At 37.9% G+C, this 25986-nt stretch overlaps 1 protein-coding gene across 1 annotated transcript in view; it reads right to left on the bottom strand.

Moving 5' to 3' along the window:
* Nucleotides 1–24895, bottom strand: part of TACR3 (tachykinin receptor 3) — a 37226-nt gene extending 12331 nt beyond the window's left edge. Inside the window, exons 1-3 of the mRNA XM_057379234.1 lie at nt 24420–24895; nt 11732–11920; nt 9193–9343 (exon numbers count right to left, since the gene is read on the bottom strand). Of these exons, the coding sequence (XP_057235217.1) occupies nt 9193–9343; nt 11732–11920; nt 24420–24895 (816 nt within the window). The remainder of the gene's footprint in view (nt 1–9192; nt 9344–11731; nt 11921–24419) is intronic.
* Between the last annotated feature and the right edge of the window lie 1091 nt (nt 24896–25986).

Here is a 25986-nt window from a genome sequence, read left to right as displayed (position 1 = left end):
GTAGAGAAGAGCAGCTTCCAGTAATTTTGTTATATTTTACTGTGTCAATTATGTTCAAAAAATGATCAGGAGGTCTGACTGTATTTTTACCCCAATAAGAAGTCTTGTTTAAAATGGTGGGAAAAACATTAAAAAGAGAACAAATTGCAGGAAAAAAAAAATTCTAAAAAGGAAAACAGGTGAGCTTTTTTCCCTGAAATTCCTAGACCATAAAATGGCTCTGTAAGAAATATTTTGGGTTTAACATGCAATGAAAAGTATTCCCCTGTACCTCATGTCCCAGTCTTTCCCAAGGCAATTTCTATGCCTGYGAAGAGTGAAACTATGAAATAAAAATCATGATTCACAACATTGATAATTACTTTCCTCCTTCCCTATATTTTCAGTGGGTTTTCAGTCCATATACTTGGTGATAGAATTTAACAGAACTTTTTGAAACTTAAACCTCCCCTACTTTTCTCACATTATTGCTTATTCTGCCTCATCCTGCTGGGAAAAAAGCACCTGTGCATGTGATTAGGGAGGGGGTCATACACTGTAATTAATGTGATGATTGTGCAAGAATTTAATTAATGGTAAATAAAAATGCCCAAATCAGGCTTTSCTGTCAATACTCTGTATGCTTGTTGAGATTTGTAATAACTATGGGAATGTATCACTGATCAAAATCTGAAAATCTGCTGGTATTTTCACCAGAAAGCTATTCATATGCTATTCTGACCCTCATTACCCTTTCCAAGCTTTTCTTAAGCTGAAGAGAAAATAAGATTTTAAAAAAAAACATCCTCTTCTGCAAACTTTTAGCTGTAATAGCAATTACTTGCAAGTAATGACTTTGACTATTGTGTTAATAGCAATCTGGTGAGCCTGGCAGGATATTTGTCTTTATGGTTATGGAACAACTGCTCAAAATGTTCATGGAACAGTCCAATAATCTTCCTAATGACCAGTCCTGACTCTCACATGCAGAGCCATGGAAAAGAGCTGCAGACAGGATAAGCGTCTGTGCTTTGTAGGAAGCATATTAAGAAGCATGTCACATATGCTTGAGTAACTCCATCTCCAGGCTTACTAAATCAATTTTAGGCATGTGTCACAGTTTGTGAAGTCAGGCTCTAGCTTTATTAGGATTGGTTTGCATCTACCACATTAACAAGGCTATTTCATATTTCCCATAAGTKAAGGATATAGTAAGAGGTGCTCTGAAGCAGAATCAGAGGAAGCCTGTCTTCAGTTATTAATTTTAGGAAATCATTTTACCTTTTACATGTCACTACTGAGCATGATTTGGGAAACACTGCACTGCAAAGGTAGKGGAGAGAAAAATATTTTTCTTAGAAAGTATTTAATACTAATCTCCCTCCAAACCAGGATATACTCTCTAAATACCAATCTTGAGATCTAAGTCATTTAATGTATTTGTACAGCAAAATAAAGGCATGCTGAGTAAGTTTGATGACAAGATGAGCTTCGCTGCTACAAAAGCAAGGCAGAGAAAGAACCTGAATGTGGAAGAACTGTGGGAGCAGAAATGCAGCTTCACAGTGCTGGTCATATACTTTGTGTGGTACCAGTAGTGATTACGTCCCTAAGTGSGGTGGTGACAGTGACAGATATCAGAGAACAGATAGAAACTGCTGGATTGGTACTGTGCTGTTTTTGGGGGTTGTTTTACACTGTACCTCCATAGGTAGGAGCATTCTCAGAAAAATTCTGGGATATGCTCAGTTAAGGACTAATAAAATTACCTGCTGTTAATTTGTTTGCCTGTTGTGAACAAATGAGGAGCGACAGATGTTGCTGACTGATTACAGCATGACCAGGTCATCTCTTTAATGAAAGGAAAAAAATGAGATATTAGGATGTTCCAGATGAGGCATTCTCCATGGAGAACAGGGGATCATCCCTGTGCAGGACCATGGTGACCCTACATTGCTGGCATTCCTTGTCTGGTTTTGGTAATTTTTGCCYAAAGATGTTGTTATATAGAAGACCAGAAGCACTTGTTTCATTTATATAAAAAATGTAAACAAATATTGAGATTGGAAATAAGAGGTAAGAACATCTGTAGACGTGACACCAGTGAGGGATATTAAGTAATTAATTAAGCTCACAGAAAATAATGTCATAAATAGAGCTTTCTATAAAGAAATTTAGCCTGGAAAATTGAACTCTAGGACTGGTGAGATTTTTTTGAAGATGGAGGTTTAAGATGATAACAGAGAAATTCTGTTAAAGTTGCCAGTGGTAACAGGCCTGAAGGCTGGTTCCTGTCCTGTTTTCATTTAACATTTTAGTATTGAGAGAGACACTCAGTGAATAAGTGGAGAAAACACTGGACACAGTTCAACATCTTCCAGTGTCTGGCAAACAAGCGATGAGTTTGTTTTTAGAAAAGCCTTTAAAAGCATTTGAGAATTCCTTCTTCCTGTTATTTTTTCTTTATATTAAGTAAGAAATGTGACATAGTAAATTGTGTCATGACTCATTGATATGAAGATCTTCAAAAAGATTTAATTTTTAGAGTAATGTCACGAAGTCTGAGATACATGACTACGTGATTATTACCTCGGAGGAGACTGACTTGAAAGTATGAAATCATAAAGTCAGACTAATCACTTCAGAAACTTTTAGTTCAATTCTTTCTATTTCATGTAGAGGAAACACAATGCATGAGCTTAACAAGCTGCCACTTTGGGTGRTATTTTGTCACACCTTCAGTTGTCTGAGCAATTAATCAGCAGGCATTTYCATGTAAGGACTGGAATCTTTAAAAGGCTTGATTGTTGTCTGATAACGAAGCAATGTAGTGCACAGAAATTATGCTAGCTGGCGTAAGTTGTTCTTCAACATCATATTACTTAGTCTTTTTGTTTTTTGAATGTGCCAAACAGTGATTGCTAAATTTGTAAATGGCTGCAATGAAGTACACCTGTGKTTTTCAATCATAGACCTTTAGGCTACGAGGTGCTCACAACGCATCAGCATTTTAGATAAATGATCATTTAACTGTAGCTRTAACTGTAGCAAGTCAAGCATTATAGCCTTCCTCACATTATAATATCAGCAATAGTGCTAGGACTATTAGATTAGTGAGATCATCTGTTCTTAAAATATCGTTTATTTCTCCAGGCTAATATTCTTAGTTCTCTTCTAGTATTTATTTATTCTGTTTTGCATTTTATTTTCATTGTCATCTTTGCAAAATTTAAGAGTAGAACCATTTATAGAAGATCAGTATGGGTGTACCAAAAAATCATAGAGGCATCTATTTTTGGGAGAAGATACATAGTATTCATAGAAAATTGAGTTTCTGTTCCTCATTACCCCACAACAAGATGGGTAGATTGTTCATTTAATCACTTCCCAGAAATGTACGATCAGCTAAAGGGAAGAGATGCCTTCCYAGGGGAAAGTCCCTGTAGCCCTTTGTGTATGTTTGCACTGTTCTGGAGCAGACACCTTGTCAGTGTKTGAGTGAAGTGCTCCAGCACCACCGTGGCCGTCATTTCTCTCTGCAGTGCACAAACACAAACGAATCTTCAAGGTGAAAACACTCATGTCCCATGAATAAATAAATGATGGGAAAGTCACTGTGGCAGTGTAAGTTCTCTTCCACAGGCTGCTGCATGGCTGTAGCATGGCAAGTCTGGATGATCTGTAATCCAGATGCCTTCACCCTGCATACAGTGTGTTCCAGGATTTGATTCTCTTTGCACACCTTACATGTGTAGTGAGTTTTTTGACATATGTGCAGCCTTGGTGCACTGTTGCCTGAAAAAAGGCAAAAAATTCTGCGTTTATTGCTGTCTGACTTTTAAAAACTAGTCACAGGTGATGATTCAGTATAGATAAGGGTGTCAGCTGTGAAGATTTGCCTTTCCCTTCAAGTCTGTAGTACAAATTGTGTAGTTTATTCTAGGGGGTGGGTTTAATTGAATTTAGGATGTTTGAGTTATACTTATTTTCTGCTGTTTTAAACTTTGTTTTCCTTATGTCCTTTTGAAAATGACATAAACATGTAAGTTATTGGAGATGGCTATGCTGGTCCTCRTGCTGGGAAAAGCTAGAAGATTGATTACTTAAATAACTGGGAAGATTTTAAACCTGCTATATCTTTATGCAGTCCCATGAGGAAGCAATTACTTTCCAGTCTTGAAGAATCCTGAACAAATATGTAGAATAAAAGTTAAGTTTTGGGATGGTGTAGGAAGTCACATGCAAGACAAACCCTTGGACCCASAGTGTCAAAACACTTTGTTTCACATGCCTGGATGCAAACTTTCACAAAAGGTTTTATGAATAGGGCAGTAGCTATCCCYAGTCTGTCTGTCTAGACTTAGTGGTTGCTTGTTAACTAGAAGGATCTTTGATTTCATAGTTATTTATTGCCTGAAATCATGTGACCTTTGAGTTTATAGTATACTAGTCTTAACACCTATTTATTATGAATAAGCTTAATATTATTAATATGGTCTTGATTTTTTCAGATCTGTGTCAGCCCATAATTAATTCCGTATTCCAAGGGTTTTGCTGCTGCACTGCAGCATTTTAGGCTTTCACTGTCTTCCTTTTTTTTTCCTTTTCTCTTTTTTTTTTTCCCCTGCCTCTGGTCCCTAATAAACTAGTGAATAGTGAAACAATTTGTCTTCTTTTTTTTTATTCTGACCTGGTCAGCTACCTTTTAATGCCAGCAAAAGTATCATTATTTCTAACTAGTGTTTTCTGTGCAAAGTGTAGTATAAAACATGTATTAATGTGTTTTCATTTATTCATATGTGGTAAAGAAATAAAAAAGGAAAAATCTGCATTTTTAGTTGCACTGAAAGTCAGTGAGAAGTCAGGAGTACTTTTGGCCATTTTCCATCTTCTATTTTCCTAATACTGCCCCAAGAGCACCCAAGAGCACCCAAGAGCATATTAAAGAGGAGTGCATCTCTGATTCATCCTTTCAGTATCTACTTGGACATTAGGGAGAATTTTTGAACATCAGGAAGCATTTCTTCACTGAAAGGGTTGTCAGCCATTGGAAAGGCTGCCCAGGGAAGTGGTGGAGTCACTGTGTCTGAAAGTGTTCAAGAAATGAATGTACTCAGCACTTAGTGCTGTGGTCTAGTTGACAAAGTGGAGACCAGTCAGAGGTTGGACTCATTCATCTTGGAGGTCTTTTCCAACTTTAACAACTCCCTGATTTATGAATTTAATGTTTGTTAATTTGCCTAAAACCTTTCTGAATCTTCTGAAATCATAAGCATCTGGCAGGAGAGCAACTCARATGCTCTTTAATAACTCTTAAGTTACCCTTTCTTAAAGTACTCTCTCTTCTACCTGCCTTRAGCTTCTCTCCTATTAGTTACTGTATTTCAGGATTTAATGGCCAGCAGCTCTTCACTTTACCTACCATCTTTGTGTTTCTCTAAACCCTGATAYCTTGTTCCTTGGCCTTCTTGTCTCCATTACTGAAAAGTTTAGGACATTTTAAGAATAAAAGTGAAGTTTCGGATGTGTAGGAGGTCACATGCAAGACAAACCCTTGGACCCAGATAACTTTTTCATAAACTTTTCATAAGTCGTTTGATCATTTTTAGCTGTCCTTTTTCTAAATCTAGGAAAGGAAGGGGAAAGAAAAAGAGAACAAACCAGAGAAATATGTGTGAAGTGTTTATATAGGAGTTCTCACAGAAACTGTGACTTGCTAGCAAACATATGGGTTTTTTTTTCTTGGTTTATATTTAAATTTGAGGAACAATTTTTGTATTAAAACAATGTGGCTTTTAATCAATCTTCATCTCCAAAAGAAGTTGAGATGACACCTTAGGTTGTGTTAGGAGAAGGAAAACATACAGGCAGAAGCATAAGTGTGGAGGARAAGATGCCTGGTGATATCACAAAGCTGACAGCCATAAGTAAAAGGAACAATAAAGAAAATATAAAAACTAAGAACATTTTTCTGTTCCTCTGTATTTGTCTCAATGAAGCCAGGCAATGGCATCTCCTGTTGAGATAAATGTTCCTTTTTTTAGTAAAGAGTTSTGTCAGAACTATATCTCTTGATAAAAACAATAGTAACTGATTTTACTTGGAATACATGATYATTCCCTCTTACAGGTTACATAAAATTGAATGATTGGAACTTGTTAGATAGCAAAAACAGGGTGTGGAGACAACATCTGAGGCCAAGTCTCTATTTGCAGTGAATGTAAGGAACATTTTGACCTTGTAAATCTGATAGTAGCCTCATGAGACACCTGTATAAACTTGTTATGTATGACATTGAGTCTATAATTCCATATTGTGAAAATAGGAATTGTAGGAGAATAAATTGTTCGGCTGAACATCAGTCAATATTTATGCCAGAAGCTTTAAGAACAAGGGATAATGGCTGCAAAGTTCCCACATGTAGCAAATGTTCAGAAGTTCAAAAGACTGATGTCAGGCAAATTTAAGTGGGTCGGTCCCTGAGATATTTGAGCTGTCTATTTGTAAAAAAAACCAACCAAACAAACAAAAAAACCCCAGTAGCGATGTGGTTTCTAAACATTTTGTCTTTGACTRATAAAGATACTAAGCATTACTTTGTGTTGTCCAACCTGCGGCGCTTCTCTGTGAAATTCTTTGWATCTTTCATTCCTTCTTGTTGCTTTCAGAAGGATTCAGAACTGTATTGCACAATCAYATATATGAAATGATGAGACTATCTCTTGGACTACTAACAACTTTCTCAAGTTTCAAATCTTTTGTTGGCGTACACTGTATTTTGAAGGTCTTACATGAACTGTTCACTACCTTCTTAATATTAAACAGCATTTCAAACAACCCTAATCAGACACATTTGCACTGTATCAYTGCATGATATGAAATATAGTCAGCTATTTTATATTTCTTCTTTATTATAAGTGCACAGATTTTCCATGTGTCTAGATATCTATATGTAAATAGCAAGAAAAACAGATGATTTCTTTGCCTGAAAAGGGCAAWGCACTGGCTCTATAATCAGAGGCAGGCTGAATTATGGCTTTATTTGGATTCCAGTCTGTTCGTTCCTCTCCATGAATAACCAATTATGATTCATCTTTCCAAATACCAGTTATTTCATAAATCCTGCTGGAGAGCACAGCAGTATAGCTAAAGTGCTGTCATGGAGCTCTACCCATAAAGTCACTGATGCAGTTATAATATATCTGCACATAATTTAATTCCCTTGTTGCATCTGTTGAAGGTATGCATTCCTCTATTGACACATTTAAAATCCTTTAATTAAAGATGCTGTTCCTTGACGCTTGTATATATTTAGAATTCTAAGCAGGTGTTGTTTTTAAAGTATTCAAGGGATTTAATTGGGTCCTCTATTGCATATAGTAAAAGCCAGATTTTTCTCTTCAGAGGCCTCTAGTTTCTATGTCCTAAGGTAATTATTTTACTTAGTCATGATAACAAGTCCTGAACTTCTGGATGTCCTGGTGCTGCAATAATTTAATGATTTTCTTTCCACATTTGCTTTTGCAAATTGTGTCTGTTAGAGAAAGCGATTTCCTGGTTCGTCTTTACAATCAGAAACTGGTCACCACTCATGGAGTATTTGCTTCTTTTTTTTTCAATGGCTGAAAGGGGAGCACTGGTGATAGCACAGCTAGTTGACCCCTGAAATATTTTTCTGCCTATGTAAAGATAATCTTATGATTTTGAAAATACACTTTTGGGTAAGTGACAACATGCACAGTGAAAACCATAATGGTAATGTTGAATTTTTTGGGTCATATCACAGAGTGAAAAGCTGATCTTTTGAAATGCTTTCAGTATTTCTGGAAATTAGTCCAATAATTTTGTTCTGGGGTAAATATGCAAAGCATGCTGCTTAGTCTATGATTATTTTTCATAATTTTCTCTCTGTTTTCATGCCAAATAATCTTTAATTGTTACAAGGCAAYAGGAGTGATAATACTGGCCAAGCTGCATTCTAGTTCCATAAGARAGATTAACATTTTTCCCTCTTAAAAAGGCTGTATTAAACAAAAATAAGTAATGCTTTTGGTTTCATGGGAGGCATTGCATGTCATACCATAAAGCTGCCTAGGCATCTCTACTTTTCTGACAACTGAAACTTAATGGCAGCTTGGCACTTGTCTCTTATGAGTCTGAAGATGTATGAAGGAGAAAATGGTCCTAATCTTTCTTTTCAAATATCCTCTACCATAAGAGCATTTTCTGTATAGTATGAAAAAGTGCACTGTGAAATTCTTAGCATCCTTTGTTCCTTGTTGTTGCTTTCAGAAGAATTCAGAACTGTATTTCACAATCACATATATGTGCAATATATAAAAAAMCCATTTTCATCTTCCTTGCTATGTTCTGAAAGAAATAAAAATGTTAGTGTTCTCCAGAATCTGCAGAAGACCTATGTATCAGGACCCACTCTGCTATTGCTCCAGCACAGTAGCATATACCACTGTTCAAACATACAGTATCAGGAAGCAAACTGAGCAAATGAAAATGTGCTCATCATTTTGAATTTGAAGTCTGCATTAGAGTATCCTTTATTTAAAATCTGAAGGGTTAAATACATTTTAGTATGAAAAGAAAAATTACAGAAATAAAAAGAAGGTTGCCTTATTAAGTAAAAAAAGTTAAGAGAAAGAATGTTATAAGAAAGAGACCTTCATGGCTCTACAACATTATGAAAGTTGAAGTGGAGATAGTCAAATACTCAGTTCATAAGCAATCCCCAGTCTAGTTAGATTAAGCAGTACTTATAATGAAAGAGATTCAAAGAAAATATCTGGGAAATTAGTTTGCATTTCTCACAAAAAAGTTATTGTTTAAAACATAAATTTTTCTTTACAAACAGGCTGATCAGGGCTTATCTCAAATATGATGGACCTTAATCACCTGAGAATTACAGCAAGATTCACTTTTGTTTCAGTAGGATGAGAATCTTACCTAACACATAGACTAAGAAGTGCAAGCCTAAATATTACCTTTATTTAATGACAAACATTAAAGTTACAAGAAGAAAAGCTAGTGAACATAGAAGACAACTTGTCAAGCTTAATCAAATTTTGCATTGAAGCAGATCTCTCATTACTGCTATTTCAAGTGATTTGGTGTTTCTGAAAGAATTTACTGTGACAGGTTGCAACACAACTGCAGATGATTTTATAAGGATTCACTTAGTGGGATTTAATGGAACAGTACCTTTCTCTTAGCTTTGAGCTGCTCRTGGTATTTGTTGGATGTGTCACCTGGTATTTCTCCTCCCCAGAGGGTAACTCCCACCATGGARTAAGTGATGCCCATGACAAGCAGTGGAAAGCAGTAGACCAGGACAATCACAATGACATGATACCTGCAATGGAAAGGTATTAAGGTGGTAAGTGCTTTCAGAAGAGCTATACCAATGGAATGGGCTGCCARAAGTCAAGACTGCTACTTTAGCACAAAGAATGTTTTATATTAACTGTCTAGTCCTTGGTGTTTCCACTGTCCACTTGAAAGTCTTGCATTGCAATGCACATTCGTTAACATTTTAATGCATGTGCTTTATGGAGTGTCGATTGCTGAGCCTGCACTAGCAYGTGTTAAGAATGACTCTATAGTTACCATGATTAGTGACTGCAGAATAAGATGTGTTTGTAACTAGCTGAGCTGATTTAATTGTTGCACAGCCAAGTATCATGAGGGCAAGCTAGGCATTTGGAGCTCTTGTCTGGACCCCAAATAAAAGAGAAAAATAAGTRTTAAGTATTTTAGTGATATAGTGGTGCAGACCCTGATAAGAGTCCCGTCACCTAATATTTTTCCTGTGGCAGATCTGTTGCACTCAGGCACCACAGGTCTGTAGCCTATGTGCGGTATAGTCACCACTGCTGATGTAAGCAGTGGGAAAACAATGATCATTTCTTTTGCCTCCTTTTAGTTCCTGGTTAAATGCCAACTTCAGATAAAAGCCCAGTGAATGATCAGTGAAGAATCCCCAGCTGTCACTGAGTGTGACCTTCCTGCCCTAAAGCCAGATGTCTGTGTATGCCTCCTGAAGTGATAAAAATTACATATGACCAGGACTTCTTTCACCTGCCTCAAAAAGAGCAAAAGGTCAAATTTGATTTTAGATGGTTACACAGGCTTTCAGCCTTGGACACAATGTTCTTCTTAAATGCCAGTGAAGACATGAAAGGACAGATGCCTAGGTAGCCATTTATTCCTAATTCTACCAGAGAGACAAACAGGATATATTAAACTTAAACTGGTATTTTCACTTTCAGAAACTGGAAYCTGTTATAGGTCATTTGGTTTTCTCTTTTGGGCTAATATGTGAGATAAGTAATTGTGATAATGTAACAGATTGAAGTGGCAAAATCCAGCCCTCTCATGAAGTGATSTAGAGAAAAGCAAACTGGTTAGGGCCTTCCTATTCTCTACAATTACCTGAAAGGAGATTGTAGAGAGGTGGGTGTTGGTCTCTTTTCTTGCATAGCAAGAGAAGAAATGGCTTCAAGTTGTGCCAAGGGAGGTTTAGATTGGATATTAGGAAAAGTTTTTTTCATGGAAAGGGTTGTCAAGCATTGGAACAGGCTTCCCAGAGGAGCAATTGATGTAACATCCCTGGATGTATTTTAAAGATGTGTAGATGTAGCACTTAGTGATGTGGTCTAGTGGCAGTGTAAGGTTGATGGTTGGACTTGATGATCTTAGAGGTTGTTTCCAACCTAAGTGATYGTCCTAGGTTAGCTGAGTATTGTATTCCTATCATCTGCTTATGTTAGAGGAAAGTTAAACAACCCTTCTGTAACTATACATGATAGTCGAGACTGCTCTGGTTTGTTTGGTGATGTTCCTCCCTTCAAGGACAATGGGAGGGAAAGGGACAAGACACAGACGTTTGTTTTTTTTTTCTCGGGAGGCTCGCTCTCTCTCGGGATCAGCGGTGGAAAAAGAAGCTGCTCTTCCTGGGACTGCTCCTTTTTCTGCCTTTCTTTGGACTTGTTTTTCCTCGAATTCGYTTTTTCCCTCTTCRTCATCTGAGAATTGGAGAATTCTCGTGGCACAGCAGGGAGAAAGACCCTTCAGTGAACTATCGGATAGAGACTCTGTCGAACCCCTCTGGGGGCCCGGAGGGGAAGCTACTCCCAGGAGGGAAGAGAAAGGCTTTGGGATCTAACAGCTGATTCCACAGGTTTTTTTTTTCTTTGTGTTTATATAATTTTTAAATAAATAGTTTTTKYYCCCCCTTTTCTTTTCACTTTCYTCTCTGKGGAAAAGGTTGTCTCTAGGACCCGGGTGGAGAAAAGAGAGGGGGGAGGGGGKTTTGCTGGAACTTGGGAGTGTTTTGCTCCCATTGAATTCATTCAAACCACAACAGTGATTCAYAGGAGAGACTGGAAATCCTTGTTTTCCTGGCTAGGATAAAAAGGAAACTTGCTTTGAATTGCATGTTATGTTCCAAGTTCTGACCATCTCTGTCTGTATAGAATAGCCATCTTAGGTGGAGCAGTGATGGTAAACATGCAGCACGGGAGGGAACACATTCAGAGACGTGGAAGAGAATAAATGTGTTCTGTTTATCACGTAGAATGCTTTGTCATCCTTGCTTAGGAAGCTGGCTCTACATTTCTCAGTGATCAAAGCTGTCCGTTATTCTGCATGTAGAGTATCTGCATGACACGCTACAGATTTTACCAAATCCATTTTAAGTCTAGACAACACCATGCACAAGTTTAAAAAAACAAAAGCTTACGTAAAATGCTGTTTTGGGCCACCTGGCCATGCTACATAGCAAAGAGTTCTCCCAGGCATCACCTTGGTTATGGAGTATAGGCACTGGGGAAAGGCCAACAGGAAAGCCAAAATCCATATGCTCCCAATGACCACCTTGGTAGCAGTTGCAGAGAGCCTGGGTTTCAAGGGATCAATGATGGCCATATATCTGTAAAAGAAAGCAAAAAYCTTTGGGTAAGAAGTCTTCAGGAATTTATATGTATCTAGAATCAGCCAAAGATAGGATAAAAGAAAAGGATAAAAGCAGATATTCATCTTCCTGTAGTTCTGATGTCATTGTGCTCTTTGGGTGGTTCAGCTCCAATGAAGGCARTGCTGAAAGGAGAAGAAGGTTCATTGGATATTATTTTGCAGCCATGGGACACCCAGTTAATCATATGTATATCAGTAGAGCAGCCTTTTTGCTAAGAGTTAGACYATTCTGTTACTATGCAGCCTGATTGAAAAGCAGTATAGCTGGATCCTCTGTTAATCTGCTAGGTCACAAAGCATTTATTTCTAATTAAAAAATTAACCAAGCTGTCAGAATTATTAGTCATCTGTCCCAGGGCTACAAGAACTTGCTACATCCACATGCATTTATTTCAGTTGAGATAGACCAACCTCAGATTGTCTGCCAAAGAACCCCAGAGCAACTGGTTCCTGCAGAGACTGAGAGAACAGCCAGTTTAGAACTAGTAAAAGCACCAAGGGAAATAGATGCACAGAGGAAGAAAACCCCTCATTTACCTTCCCAGTTCCTGTGTTCCCTGGTAGGATATCAGTCTTCTTGCTATCCCATGACTATGTCGGCAGTTCATGTTTACTGGTAGCCTTAGAAGAACATGCAAAAAGTTTACTCTAAATAATTACAATATAAAAGCTTAGGGAACAAAAGCAACAAGAGAGAAAGCATCAAGATAATTGGTAATAGAAAAGCAACTCTTGTTTTCTGTCTTTTGATCTCTCTTAAAGATAGAAGGAACAAGGGAGATAGAAAATTTATCCATCATTTTTTTGATGAATATGTTGTGTTTACTGCAATTGAAAGATTAGTATTCATTTCAAATGAAGGAGGATGTGATATGTATTAATTGTTACAGTACACACCTAGGTTCTTGGCAGACTTGCCCAAGATTTTTAGGTACAGACATTAGCCATGAGACAATAACAATAATTCATAAGATAATGTTCCTGATCAGAATTTGTGCAAGAATCTTCTGCATCCATATTTACCTGTTGTGCCACACAAATTTCGCTCAAGGTAGTCTTACTTTTCGGAAATTTTATACTTGACAGATAAGTAATTACAGAACAGAGGTTTGTTTTAGCAAAGGTAACTCTGTTTGTAGTTAACCATAAAATATGTGATAAATCTAACATTGGTCATAATAGTGCTACCCACCCTCTAGCAGACATGATAACTGCCTTTATATTGTAAAACATCTAAATGTTGTCAGAAACAAGGGGTGATCTAAAAGCAGCTTCCATTCTGAATCATCAATTTCCATATCTAGAATTTCAAGATTGTTCAACTTTTATTGATTTTACTGGACTTAGTATTTTCTCTCCACAGGGTAATTAGTTCCCCTATCTTTCACATGCCTGTTGTTATTTTATTTCAGCTAAGCTGGTGCTTTTGTATTACACATTATAAAATAGTTTTATTTGAGCAGTTCTCAAGAAAATATACATAAGTTGGATTGTTGCTCTCTACCACCTAGCTCCCTTCTCCTCCAAAGAGCAAGTACAACTTGGTAATGAAGTCAGGTTTGTAGTCATGAACCTTGTCTTTCAAATTGAGCTGGCTTTTGTGTGGGCTGCCAAGTACTGTCCAAATGTTTGATTATCTTGACTTSTAGTAAGTGAAAATCCATAAACAAATAATCATTTTCACATGCTTGTGAGACTCCTAAGGCATCTCCTCCTAGCCTGGAATTATTCCTTCAAATTGCTACTTTCCTTCAGATTGTACATTGCTATTATTTTATGTGCTATTGTCAGATTTCTATTACATTCACATTATTCTTATTCCCAGTTATATTATTCTTATTCCCAGTRGACAACAGCAGTAGTTCTCATTGCCTGAGATAAAATTTGTTTGTTTTATCTCCCTGTCTGCCCTTTAAAGACATGGATTGTTTGGGTGAAATGATTCATATAGCTGTGCTGATGGAAATTTTAACAATTGYCTGAGCAAGGTAAGTCAAAGGACAAGGATCAGATGGAAAGCAGGCTATTTATCTTTCGAGTTTGAATTTGAGTGATAAGCAAACAGCCTAGCTATTGCACAAGATTGATTACAAAAATGTAGCAGGCAGTCATTCTAAGAAACAAGATGGGAAGGGATGGAGGAACCTTGACTATTCCTTCAATAATGCCTTTGTGCAGGATAGATTTAGCTGAAGAGAGTATTGACAGCTCTCCGTTACAGAGCCTTTGATAACAAATCCAAGTTATTTTACATTGCCAGTACACTAACAATTACAGTGAGGTATCTAACATGTTCTCTAAGTGGCTTTTCTTAGAAATAAAATTGCTTAATTAGCATAGTGAGATATTGCTTTATAACTACAATTGTTACATTCMCTCAGATTTGTCATGTAAGTTTGGTAGCATTTTCTTAGAGAAACCATGATTGTGCAAGTATAGTAGAAAATGTGGAATGACCCTCAGATGCAGGTCAAAMATTGCCTCCACATTTGAGCAGACTCTGAATGTTAATCTGTAGTCAAAAGAAGCCTTGAAAAGAACTGAATTCTTCCTTAATATTTGCTGCTATTTGCAAAGGAGACACACACTCCTGCCTGTAATTTCATTTGCTGTAAATGTTACCTTGCCATTACAGATATGTAAGGGTAGTTTGTCTATCTCTTTAGCCTCCACCTTGTAGTAGCAATAGCTAAGTTTTTAGCTGTCCCTTGCCATTGATCTCTGTCCATTAAGCAAGGGTGTTTGTGGTAGTAATGAAAGCTCTTGCTAGCACAGGCAAGACATTCCATGCTTAGRTGTTGCTCAGAAAATCAGTGAGATGAGGAGGTTAAGGATGGGATAATGTGTGTGTATGATGGGTATATTGCCCCTGTATATTACAAGTTACCCATGACTGACAACTGACTGTCGTGTTTCATGGTGTAGCTCTGTCACTAGAGCTCTTATTTTTCACTGTCATATCCTTACATATATTAAGGATGGCAAAGTGCCTGTTACAAAGGGGAAGAGCAGACATGGTGTCTGAATTGTGCACTAAATGGTGCTGAACATGGTATTGAAAAAAATAAGAGTGTTTGAGTAGGCCAGGAGTGAAAGGGAGAATGATGAGATACAGGATGTAGCAAAAGAATTGACACTGGGGAACAGTGTACTGAATGCAAAAATAGAAGTGGAATGAGAAAAATGAGAACCTAATGAGAGAAGATAGAAAGGAGAATTGTAGAAAAACAGCATACAGAAATTGTGTTCAGAGAGGAGAGAATGAGAAAGGAAACTGGGGTCATGTAAGGGCAAAAGACATCCCTAGTGTATCAGAGAKTCCAAGATAAATAGAACTGGTATAAAACCAGAACATTTTGGCACTGGGGCTTTGTGGTGGCAAGCCTTTCTGCCTCTGCAGGTGTATGAGAGAGAACTCAACCATAAATTGCATGCAAAGGGCACAGCAGGACTTCTTGGATGCTCTGTCTTAATGACTGTTCTGCTACTCCACTGTTCTTTCAAATGGTCTGAACTTCATCATAGAATATGTGGAATTGGAAGGGACCCATGAGGATCATCAAGTCCAACTCCTGACCCTGCAMARCACCATCCCCCAGAATCACACCATGCCCCAGAGCATTGTCCAAACACTTCATGAGCTCAGACAGGCTGTGCTGTGACCACTGCCCTGGGGAGCCTCTTTCACTGACCAGCCATCCTCTGGGTGAAAAATCTTTTCCTGATACCTGACTTAAATCTCCCGTGACTCAGCTTTCTGCCATTATCCCAGGTCCTGTCACTGGTCRTGAGAGTAATCAGTGCCTGTCCCTCTGCTTCTCCTTGAGAAGATGTTGGACTGCAGTGATGTGTCCCCTCAGTTTCCTCTTCTCCAGACTGAATGAGCCAAGTGTTCTTCTTATCAGGCTTCCCCTCCAGACCCTTCACCAGCTTTGTGGCCACCTCTGCATGCTCCTTGAGAGATTAATGTCTTTTTGATGTTGTGGTGCCCAAAATTTATGCAGTTGTTCTGAAGCCACAGACATGTGCAGAGGCCCTCATAGGTTCACCGGGTTCTATGGTATTTATACACAGACCTTGTATCTCTCCACACCTCCTCTCTAAGGACAGTAAAATATGGTAGGCATTTGAGCTGAAGAAGSATTTCCAATGGCTGCAGGCAACTGAAGAATTGTTACACCACTGAAAAGCATTTTGGAGCCACATAGACATTTTTTCAGTGGAGTGTGCTGTGCCAATTTGCTTTGTAGTCTTTGGACATTTACTGTTCAGTCTGTCACCAGGCTGGAGCAGTTGGACTCCCTGCTGAATAAAGGGCCCTGAACTCCCACTGAGGTGGTTTGATTTAAAGATCAGACTTCTAATGCTTTCTCACTCCAGTGGGAGTTGCTGATAGTGCCACAGATAGCTTATTCCAAACAAAAAAGTAGGGATGTGAATGCAAAATATRCATTGCTGAAAGGAATGATCTCATCATACTCATTTATCACAACAAGCAGAAATCATTATTATCCCACCCAACATAAACATTTATACTTGGAAGTAAATTATGAGATTRAATATGCACATATAGAAATGCAGGAATGGAAATAAGTGCAGGTAGAGACTCAGGCCAGCACTAACAAGGATGTGGATTGCTCAACAACTGCACCATGCTCTTCTATCTGTGACTCTTAAGCATTTTTTGGCAGCACTTTAGTTTCATATGTACATCATTAGCACGATTTTGTTTGTTGTGACCAAACAATATCCCACTGTCATCACCTTTCTTCCAGATTCAACTTTTGTTAATCATTGTCCCTAACTAATTACKGTTGAAGTCAGCAAGAGTCTTTCCATTGATCTTAATGAGAAATCATTCAGGCTGCATGATAAAATGGCTGGTGCTTCATGGTGTACTTGCTTCTCTCCTCTTTTTTTAGCTGCTGGGGTCAGAATACATCTAGTTACCTTCTGAACTGCTCTGTTTGTCTAGAGTCTACAATTTAGTGTTCTGTTCTTGATTCCTGCGTTCACAAAATCAAGAAAATGTTTTGTTCTCTGAAACAAAAATAGAGACAATCCTCTTTTGAATAACACTGATAARCTCTTAAACCAGTGGTTTTAATGACAGCACAATCATGTATCTCTCTTACAGTTTGCAAGTAACACAAGACAAATAGCTGGTACATACTGTAAAAGCTTATGAAGCTTGTGTATTATGGTCCCAACAGTGGAAAAGATAAAAAAAATAAACCTAATTTGTCTTTTTGTAAAACAACATACACTGATGAATACAGCCAGGAAAATCTTTCATCTTTAACACATCATTTAGAAAATTGTGGCAAAAATACACAAGATGTTATTAAAACAAAATGATGTTCAAAATTGGATCCTTCAAATGCCCATCTGGAGACACAGTTGGAAGCCTTTAATCATCCTAAATGATTTGTTTCACCTGTGTACAATGTGTTTATAAACTCAAATGGGGCAAAATGTAGGCAAAATGTAATCTTCCCAGACTGTAACAGGAAATTGGAACTTGACAAAGGAAGAGACTGAGAGAAAAATCATAATGCTTGCGTGTAAGTGGCTTGTCAACAGCAGACAGCAGGGCATACTTGTTTCATGAATACACAGAAGCTGTTTGTCCCTCATAACAGAAGCTGATTTTGAGACTGTATTTAGAATCAACTGGTAATTAAGAACCTTTGGTAGGGAAATTGCTGTTTAAATTGCCCATGTTTAAAACATTGCTGTGGAAAATCCTACAAAAGGTAAGCTATATAGAGTAGACTAAAGGTGATGGAATGGTCTGAGATTTTAAAGGCATTTTTGTATGATAAAACCAAGTCTTTAACTTTTGTGTTCTTTAATCTCTATCTACTACCTACTAGAGCTCTTTCTTTTCTTGTGGGACTGGTTTGTATTCATTTATTTAGACCAAATTTCAGTGCAGAGAGAGTGGCTGTRGGCATGTCTGTAGGACTGTAACTGACTGTTGAGAAAGACTGATCCTGGTGGCCTGAAGGGTGGTTGTACAGTGATAACTTTAAAGCTAATGCAGTAAAGAAAGATGTGTGACAATATGACAGATAAACAAACACATGGTACATTTGAGAGATCAGTGGGCAATATCCCAGAGATATGACTTGGCCTTGATTTACCCAGAGGAATGTGTGATGCTATGGGTGAATGGCTATTTGTGCTTTGAGCAGGGGAAACACTGAAGTTCTTCTGAAATCAGGACTAGCTTCCAGTGCCTTGTTCATAAGTACCTCTTGACTAAAACCTAAAACCAAGAGAGTTGAAAGTCCTTAGGATGGATGAGCKCTCATAAACAGTGCTTTCTACTTGAGGAACATTTGGGAACTGATAATGGGCTAGATTTTCATGAGTATGTGATTGATTTTACACAATGTATTCTATGTCTATGAATATTGAATATTGTATATTGAATATTAAATTTTTTTTGGTCTGTCTCATAAAATGATAGACTAGCTGATTTCCCCTGACAGAAGGGTTTCTGTTTCTCCTTTTCTTTTAGTATGATCTATCTGGGCTATCAAGGACCAGCATTAGTACAAAGTCTGAAGATCAACTCCATCTGCATAAACTCACTGTGTTTATGTTTCTGCCACTGTCATCTGGATGGCTTCTGTCTTGTTTATGCAGTTATTTTGAAATAAATTTATTTTAGCTAAACACAAATATGTGAATACCTCCTTGGTAAATCAGTTGATAAATGTGCATTTAGGCAATAATATTTAAGAAAATAAACAAATGAACAAACAAACCTCTCTCCCCAAAAAACTCCTCACCCCAACCCTTGACTAACTTTTAAAAGTGCCGCTGGCTACATTGCATGGTAAACCACAGATACATATTCTAATAGTTTTCATTAAATTATAAATAAGATAATGTATTTAAGGCTAAGTCTCTGTCTAAAGTGAACTTCTTTTTTGAACATAAGGTTCAAACTTATCAGACATTTCCTGTCTGGAACAAGAAATCTGGGTGCTAGTTGCTGTTGCTRTTATGAATGTTGGTTATATTTCTCAAGATATTGGTGTATCAATCTCAGTTTTTTTACAGCACCTTTTGAAAGCAGCTTGTTAAATAGAGTATTTACTCAGTACAAAACAAAAAGGAAAAAAAAATAGTTGTTATGTCTGTATTTTTCCCAGACTGCCCCAGTATGTTGTCAATAATGTAACTCTGACATGAATTTTGACCAAAACTGAAAAAAAACTCCTTTTTGTCTGATCATGATAAAATTGTACCATTGCAAGAAAATTATTATTTTTCCTTGGCCTCTGCATGCTGAATCCTGTAGCCATTGCGTCAAAAATATTTTGCAGAAACTATTTCACCTCTTTTCTAAGAGAGAAAGAGACTTGTCTAATCAAAAAAAAACCTTTCAGGCTCCCAGATGATAGGAGCTCACTTCATGTTTCAGCTCTTGATTATTTGAACCCTTAATCCCCTCCTATTCAACTTTTTCTCTCCAGTTSTGAGGACTGGTATTTTTCAGAGGACAGCCCAGATACCAGAATCGACAAATAAGATGCTTTAATAAGTATTTTATCTTCAAATACCCTTTCAGCAAGACAGAGAAATAGGGAAGGGATTTCCTCTTTGAATTTTATAGTTTGGCAAAGTATGAATAGAAATAATAGTGATAATTTTTACAGTATRTCTTGCATTTTTTCCCTTCATGATATTCAGTGACCAGGGCTGATTCCTGACATCATGATCGTGAAGTCACCCATTAGTTTGAAAAAAACGTTGTACTGCACTTTGGTGTGGTATTAGGGGTGTGGCAGGGAGTGTTTTCTGTAGTTGTGGGGCACCAGAAGCTTTAGTAAAAGCTAGCTAACAATCAAATGGCATCTTATGGAAAAAAGCAGACACAAGCTCCATCCATTTCTTCTGGTGAAAGTATTCTCAGGTATGAGGGGGAGATGTCTAGCTTGTGAAGCACAAGAAATCTGAAAAAACCTCCATCTGCTCTTTTGTTTTTCTTTTTCTGATGTTCATCTCTATCTCACAAATCTTCAGCGCAAATTCTCACTTCTTTTGTATGAAAAGCGTTTACTTTGAGACATCTAAATTTGGGGCAAAGGGAATGAGAAAGGGGCCAAAGGCTGTAGTTCTRTTTGAGCTCATTTCTGTGCCATGGATGGCAGCAATCTGGGCAGTGCAGGTTTCCTGTGTGTCACTGCTTCAGCCTCCTCCATTCACCGGTGAGCCAAGCACAAAACACTGGGTGCCAAGCTCATACTTGAGGATGCAAGGACCAATAGACCTTCCTGATGTGCATCTTCTGCTGACACTGCTACCATATGACCACAACACAGGGCCATGCCCTGTGCACTCCATATCTTAACCTGCTAGAAATGTTTGAGATCATTTTTACACATACACATTTCCCTATATTTCAGTGTTTCTGAGCACACAAGCCAGGTAACAGATACTTAATAACAGTCAGATAATAGTTTGCCAGGAATACCGGTTTAAGATGTTTATGGTGCATGAAGGCCTTGAGCACTTTGTCCCAGGAACAGGAAATCATGCAGAGACTGATACYAAAATGTGTTCTGCTGAAAAGATAAGATTTTCAGTGTGCCAACTRCCTACTTCAAAATTTCAGTAATATTAATTTATAAGGCTTGTGGTGCTATTTTGTGGCAATAATAACTCTCTTACAGAATACACCTGCAGAGAATGAAGAGCCAAATTGGTATTTTGAGGATGTGAGRGTTGTATATATAATGAGTCGGGGTTTTATTTTATAAGTTAAATCWTGTTTTTATGCCTCATATATGTCCTCTCTTACAAGCTTATATCATATTACTTAYACTGGAGTCTAATGAGTGTATAGAGGGATTATTAACAGTCATCAGTAACTGAGCAATGTCACAGAAGAAAAAGAAAACTTACCCAGTGTCACACCCATGTGCTTCTGTAGATATACTGAAAGTGAGAAAATAAGGTGGGAAACTAGAATGACAAATATTGAATAAGGACATACAAAATGCATGCTGGAAACTAGGTAATACTAAGGTTCATAAAAAAGAGAGAAGACTGCAAGAGGAGAAATAAAACTGAATATTAAATATAGTTATAAGCCACATAAAGTAAAACTGATTATTTTTTTTTCGTCAAAGACCAAAAACTTGTTTGCATACTAGAAAGAAAATAAATGGTAAGTTATGGATAGGATCAGCAACTACTCACCGTCAGTATTAGAACACATTCTTTAATTCCAGAGCAGTTGCTTTTACAAAGACTTAAATTCCTTGACATGAGAAAATCATTACAGAATTGCTGAGAGGAGAGTAACTGAGAAAGTAATACTGTACATGTGCTAAATCCACRAAAAATGCATAATACTAAATACTCTACTGAAGGCGTGTTATTTTATGCTATACTGCTACATCCCAKGATTCCACTGTAGCCATCAGATATCCCCATAAGGTAACTGAAGGAGCTGTTGCACTGGAAGCAATGTAGCTGTGRAACTGTGCAGCAAGAGCTACAGAAGAATGCAGGAATGAATGCCCATGAAGCAGCACAGTGTAAAATCAGTGCTGCTTCTGGCACCCGAGACAGCTCATTTAAAGCTACCTGTGACATCTCTGCAGTAAACTGCAAACAGCCTGTTGGTAAAGAAGGAGAAAGAAGGGGAAAAACCCATCAGGGAGGGCTGATCACAAGTGTGAATAAACCCACATAAAGTTGAGTGTGTGTGCAATGACGTGCTGGTCTTACAACAGTCTCAGGTACTTTTATCCTCAGCTCCAGATGCAGCTCGCCCCGCTCCAGGAACTGCCTACTCCACAAAACTCTGTGCCAGTCCAGTAGTCTCACTGTTCCCACAACTTAGAATGTCCTACAGAATCAGACATGTACTGCCCATGATCTGTGCTCAGTCTGGGGTCATTTACACATTTATACTCTATGAACATTCAGATGCTCTAAAGCAGCCAGTGGAGCATATCACAACATACTTTTTAGTGAGTTACAGTGCATGAYCTTTTAGTATTTTGAGATGGTAACAATTTCTAATGGGAAATCATCTGATCCCATCATTTCAGTTCCCCCAGCAGCTTTATCCTARTTTGTAGCTTTTCTTGATTGGTTTTTAATTTTTAAATTAAAAGAATATGTAAGGATGAKTTTACTGGGTTAAAGCTAAAGCACAGTGTTCTGTCTGAAGCACTGGCTGGACTTTTACAGAAGACATATGGGAATCAAAGTTTGTTAAATGCCCACCCAGCAGATCTTTGCCCTGGAATAAGGCAGTCTGTACATCCAAGAACATTCCTTGGGATCTATTTTGACCCTTGATTTTCCTCAACTTAGCAGAATTGTTTTGTAGAGGTAGCCAGGGAATGTTTAAAGGTGCTGAACACATCATGAGTGATTTTGGTATAAAATGAAAAGGAATAGCAGTGTGAATAGGGAAGGAGGGATAGACTGCTTTTCTATTTGTTTTACACGATGCTGCGTGGTACTACAATGAGCTCACTTAAACACAGCCATGGCATTGTTCACTGGGAAGGTTTTGATTTGCCTTTGGAGGCAGGTGAGTTTGGAAGATGTGATGGGTGCAAATTGTGATTTCTTATGGGGATTTTCAGACAAGAAGTAGATCAGAGTGAATAACAGTAGTTTTTTACTCATTTCTGAACAGCAGCATTTCGCATTGCTAAACAAAGGAAGCCATTTCTAATCTATTTATATCTGTCTGTTGCATTTTAGTCAGTGTGGAGCAGAGCTATTTTCTCTCACTCTGGAAATGCAGTTTGGATTCCTAAGAAACTGTGTTCACTTTTGTTCCTAGTTTCCTAGCATAAATTTAGGAACTGTCAAGGTAGTAAGTACTACATCTCTGTGGATAATTTTGTCAAGAAAAATGAAATAAAACCTTACTCAGCATCCAAGTAACTGCTCAACTAATGACTTGAGCTGCAGCAGTAACTGTTAAATATGCAGCTCTAACTGTTAGGTACTTCAACTAAAGCTTTTTTCTTTCTGAAAATCTCAAGCTAGATAAGACTCTTAAGGTAAACTCAAAAAGACAATGAAAGAAATCTTTGCCTGGTTGAAGGTAGTATCACTGATGTTAAACTATCTTCTCCATTTTTAGTGGGGATTACAGTTGAGAAGATACATCACAGGCAGGAGGAAAGTATCCTGATTTCCTGTGTCTTCACCCAGCCCCAGACCAAGAAGTACAAGAGTTGCCAAGAATCTAATTTTCTCTTGAATTTCAGCTTTACAGAACAGAAATGGATCTAGCTGAGAAAGCCACTGAAAATTTGCAATTAGTAGGGCAAATAGAAAAACATTTTCATGGACTTCTTCACAAACAAAAGGCACGACAATGTTTCCCAACCTTTGTACCTGCAAATGAGAAATATAATTTCAGAAGATAGATTGAACCTTATGAAATCTTAACTACCATCACTTGGAAATACTGCAGTTCTGACAATTCAATTCAGCAAAGATGTATAATGTGATTTGAATATGTAGAAAGGAGTTTGAGTAATTTCAGTGTATTGCCAGAAGGAATAAAAGATCAGAAGTACAAATCTATCTGTTTTTCTAAAAGAAAATACAGTAAATTATCTCTCCAGCACAGCAAATGTGGAAACAATAATAAAGACAGAAAAAATTTACGAGAGAGACTCGCAGCACTTTCTGAGAAACACAGTCCATCAATGCATCTGTGTAGGAAACCTGGCAAGTAAATCTTCCCTTTTCTGTATGGACACTACAGCTGTCCTATTTCATTACTGTCAGGAGTACAAAGGCAAAGGTTTTCCCTGATCTTTTTTCTTTTATAAGAAAAGAAATTAAAAAAAAACTGAGCACTTTAAAACTATGTTCTTACCAGACCTCCAAATAGGCAGAGATGGCAATGTGAATAGTCTCATTAATTAAAATCAAGAGCAGCAAAGCATCTCAGAGCTGTCTGTTAGAAAAGCTATGAAAAACAAGGTTTGAAGTGATTTCTGAAGAGGAGGCAAATGCCTCTGCCAGCTGCAGAAATACAGAGAGGAGGGAAATTTGAAATCCTCTCCCTTTACGCACAATCTCTACAACTCCTTATTAGTATGTATTAGATGACTGGCTGAGAGACAGACTATTTTCACAGTGGGAAATAAAACCCTGAGCAATGGCTCAGAGTAAGTATTGAAAAACAGCACGAAAGCAGCTTAAGTCAGAGAGAGGAAATGTTTTTTGTAAAAGAAAGCAGAAGAGTAAAAGCAATGAAAGACTGAAGGAGAAAGACCAAAGACAAGGACAAAAAGAGTGTTTTATGGAGAGATGCTAAAGAAGTACTGAGGAGCACAGTGAATGAACTATTGTGGTCTTTGCCTCTCATCGCAATCCTTGTTATCTCTGTATTTTTATTTTGGCAGAGAATCTGATCTTAATCTCTCACATCTAAACTTTTTTCTCACCTGTCCACAGCGATTGCTGTCATGGAGTAGATGCTGGCAAAGACAGCTGTGATTGGGAAGAAGTTGTGGAAGCGGCAGTAAGCCTCTCCAAAGTACCACTCACTGTGCAGCGCATAGATGAAGTTGATGAGAGTATTGAAAGCAGCCATGGAGGCATCAGAGAAGGCCAGGTTCACCAGGAAGTAATTTGTCACTGTCCTCATGCGCTTGTGAGCCAGGATAATCCAGATGACAATAAGATTTCCAAAAACAGCCACTGCCACCACACCACCATAAGCCAGAGACCACAGGGCAATGCGCCAAGAAGGTTGTACAAACTGATTGGAGAAGTTGCCTGYTGGGGATGCTACAGGGGGAGAAGCATTTCCAGCTGGTGCTCCCAGTGCCTGTCCCCAGGGATTGCCTGCTTCAGCAAGGCTCATATTCCACATGCTGCTCATGTTCATGTTCCAGTTTGCTSTGGGGACTGAAGTCATCTTGGATGTTCCTCTCCTCTCTTCAAGGAATGATGTCCCTCTCCCACCTCCCTCTCCCAACCCTCCAAAATCCCAACCAGCAGATAAGAAGAGGAAAGGGAGAAAAGGGGAAGTAAGGCAGTACAGCAGGTACTGGGAAGGAGAGCTCTGTCAGAAAAAATCTTTGGCTATGCTGTTCAAACTGTTAAAAATGCTGTAGCAGCTGATTCAGGAGAGCTACCTCAGAGTAGAACAGCATCCTATTTCTCCTCTGTACAGCCACCTCTTGCTTTTGGTTTTGCTCAAGGAGAAAGGGACTGGGAGCCAAGACACGTTTTATAGGCTTGTGAGTTCCCAACGTCACAAAGGGAGTGGAGTGATAAGCTCCGTCGGCTGGTAAGCTAACACCTCTTTTCTCTGCCCTCCCTCCCCTTTTATTTCATTCATTGCCAGCAGCAGGCACTTTCAGGAGCTGTGAAGAGCGTCACAGGGAAAATGAATTCTCATTTATGTGGAGAGATTTGGTTTATATTGTTTTTCTTTACCTTTCATTATTGTGCTTCCTTTTTAAAATAGTCTTTTTGCCCTGTATTTGCAGGGCTAATCAGCTGGCTTAGTTGAAAATCCCAGGACTGAGGCTGCCTTTTTTATTAAAGCTCTTTCCAGATAAATTTATTCCAGATCAATTCAGATTGCTTTTATTTGCCACTGCTTTTTCATTTAGTATACATTTTCCTTTAAACCATTGTTACCTACAGATTTAGAGTAGTAACTTTCAGACAAATAAATACATCCTGCTGCTCTCCAATTTCACTTCTCATTCTATAATATGTAACTGATATCAAGAAACATTTATAAAGTTATCTGCGTGTTCAGCAGACGCTGATTTTTACTGAAACAGTATTCAGCCCTAAACATGGGTGTCCCTAGTTATGAGCAAAATATTAGAGGTTTGTTTCCTTTGTGTCTTTGAAAAAAAATTATTTCATTCTTTTTACTGATTTGCATTTATTCCATATTTGGTACTATTATTATTTTGARCAACCAATATTTATTTTTTATATGCAGTGATTTCTATAATGGTACAAGAGGGTAAATGGGGGAATTTAACA

The sequence above is a fragment of the Malurus melanocephalus genome, unplaced genomic scaffold (assembly GCF_030028575.1).
Source record: "Malurus melanocephalus ecotype Western Australia unplaced genomic scaffold, MMel_1.1 scaffold_394, whole genome shotgun sequence".
Classification (NCBI taxonomy): domain Eukaryota; kingdom Metazoa; phylum Chordata; class Aves; order Passeriformes; family Maluridae; genus Malurus; species Malurus melanocephalus.
The sequence above is the reverse complement of the archived record's forward strand: the minus strand, read 5'-3'. Positions and strand labels throughout refer to the sequence as shown.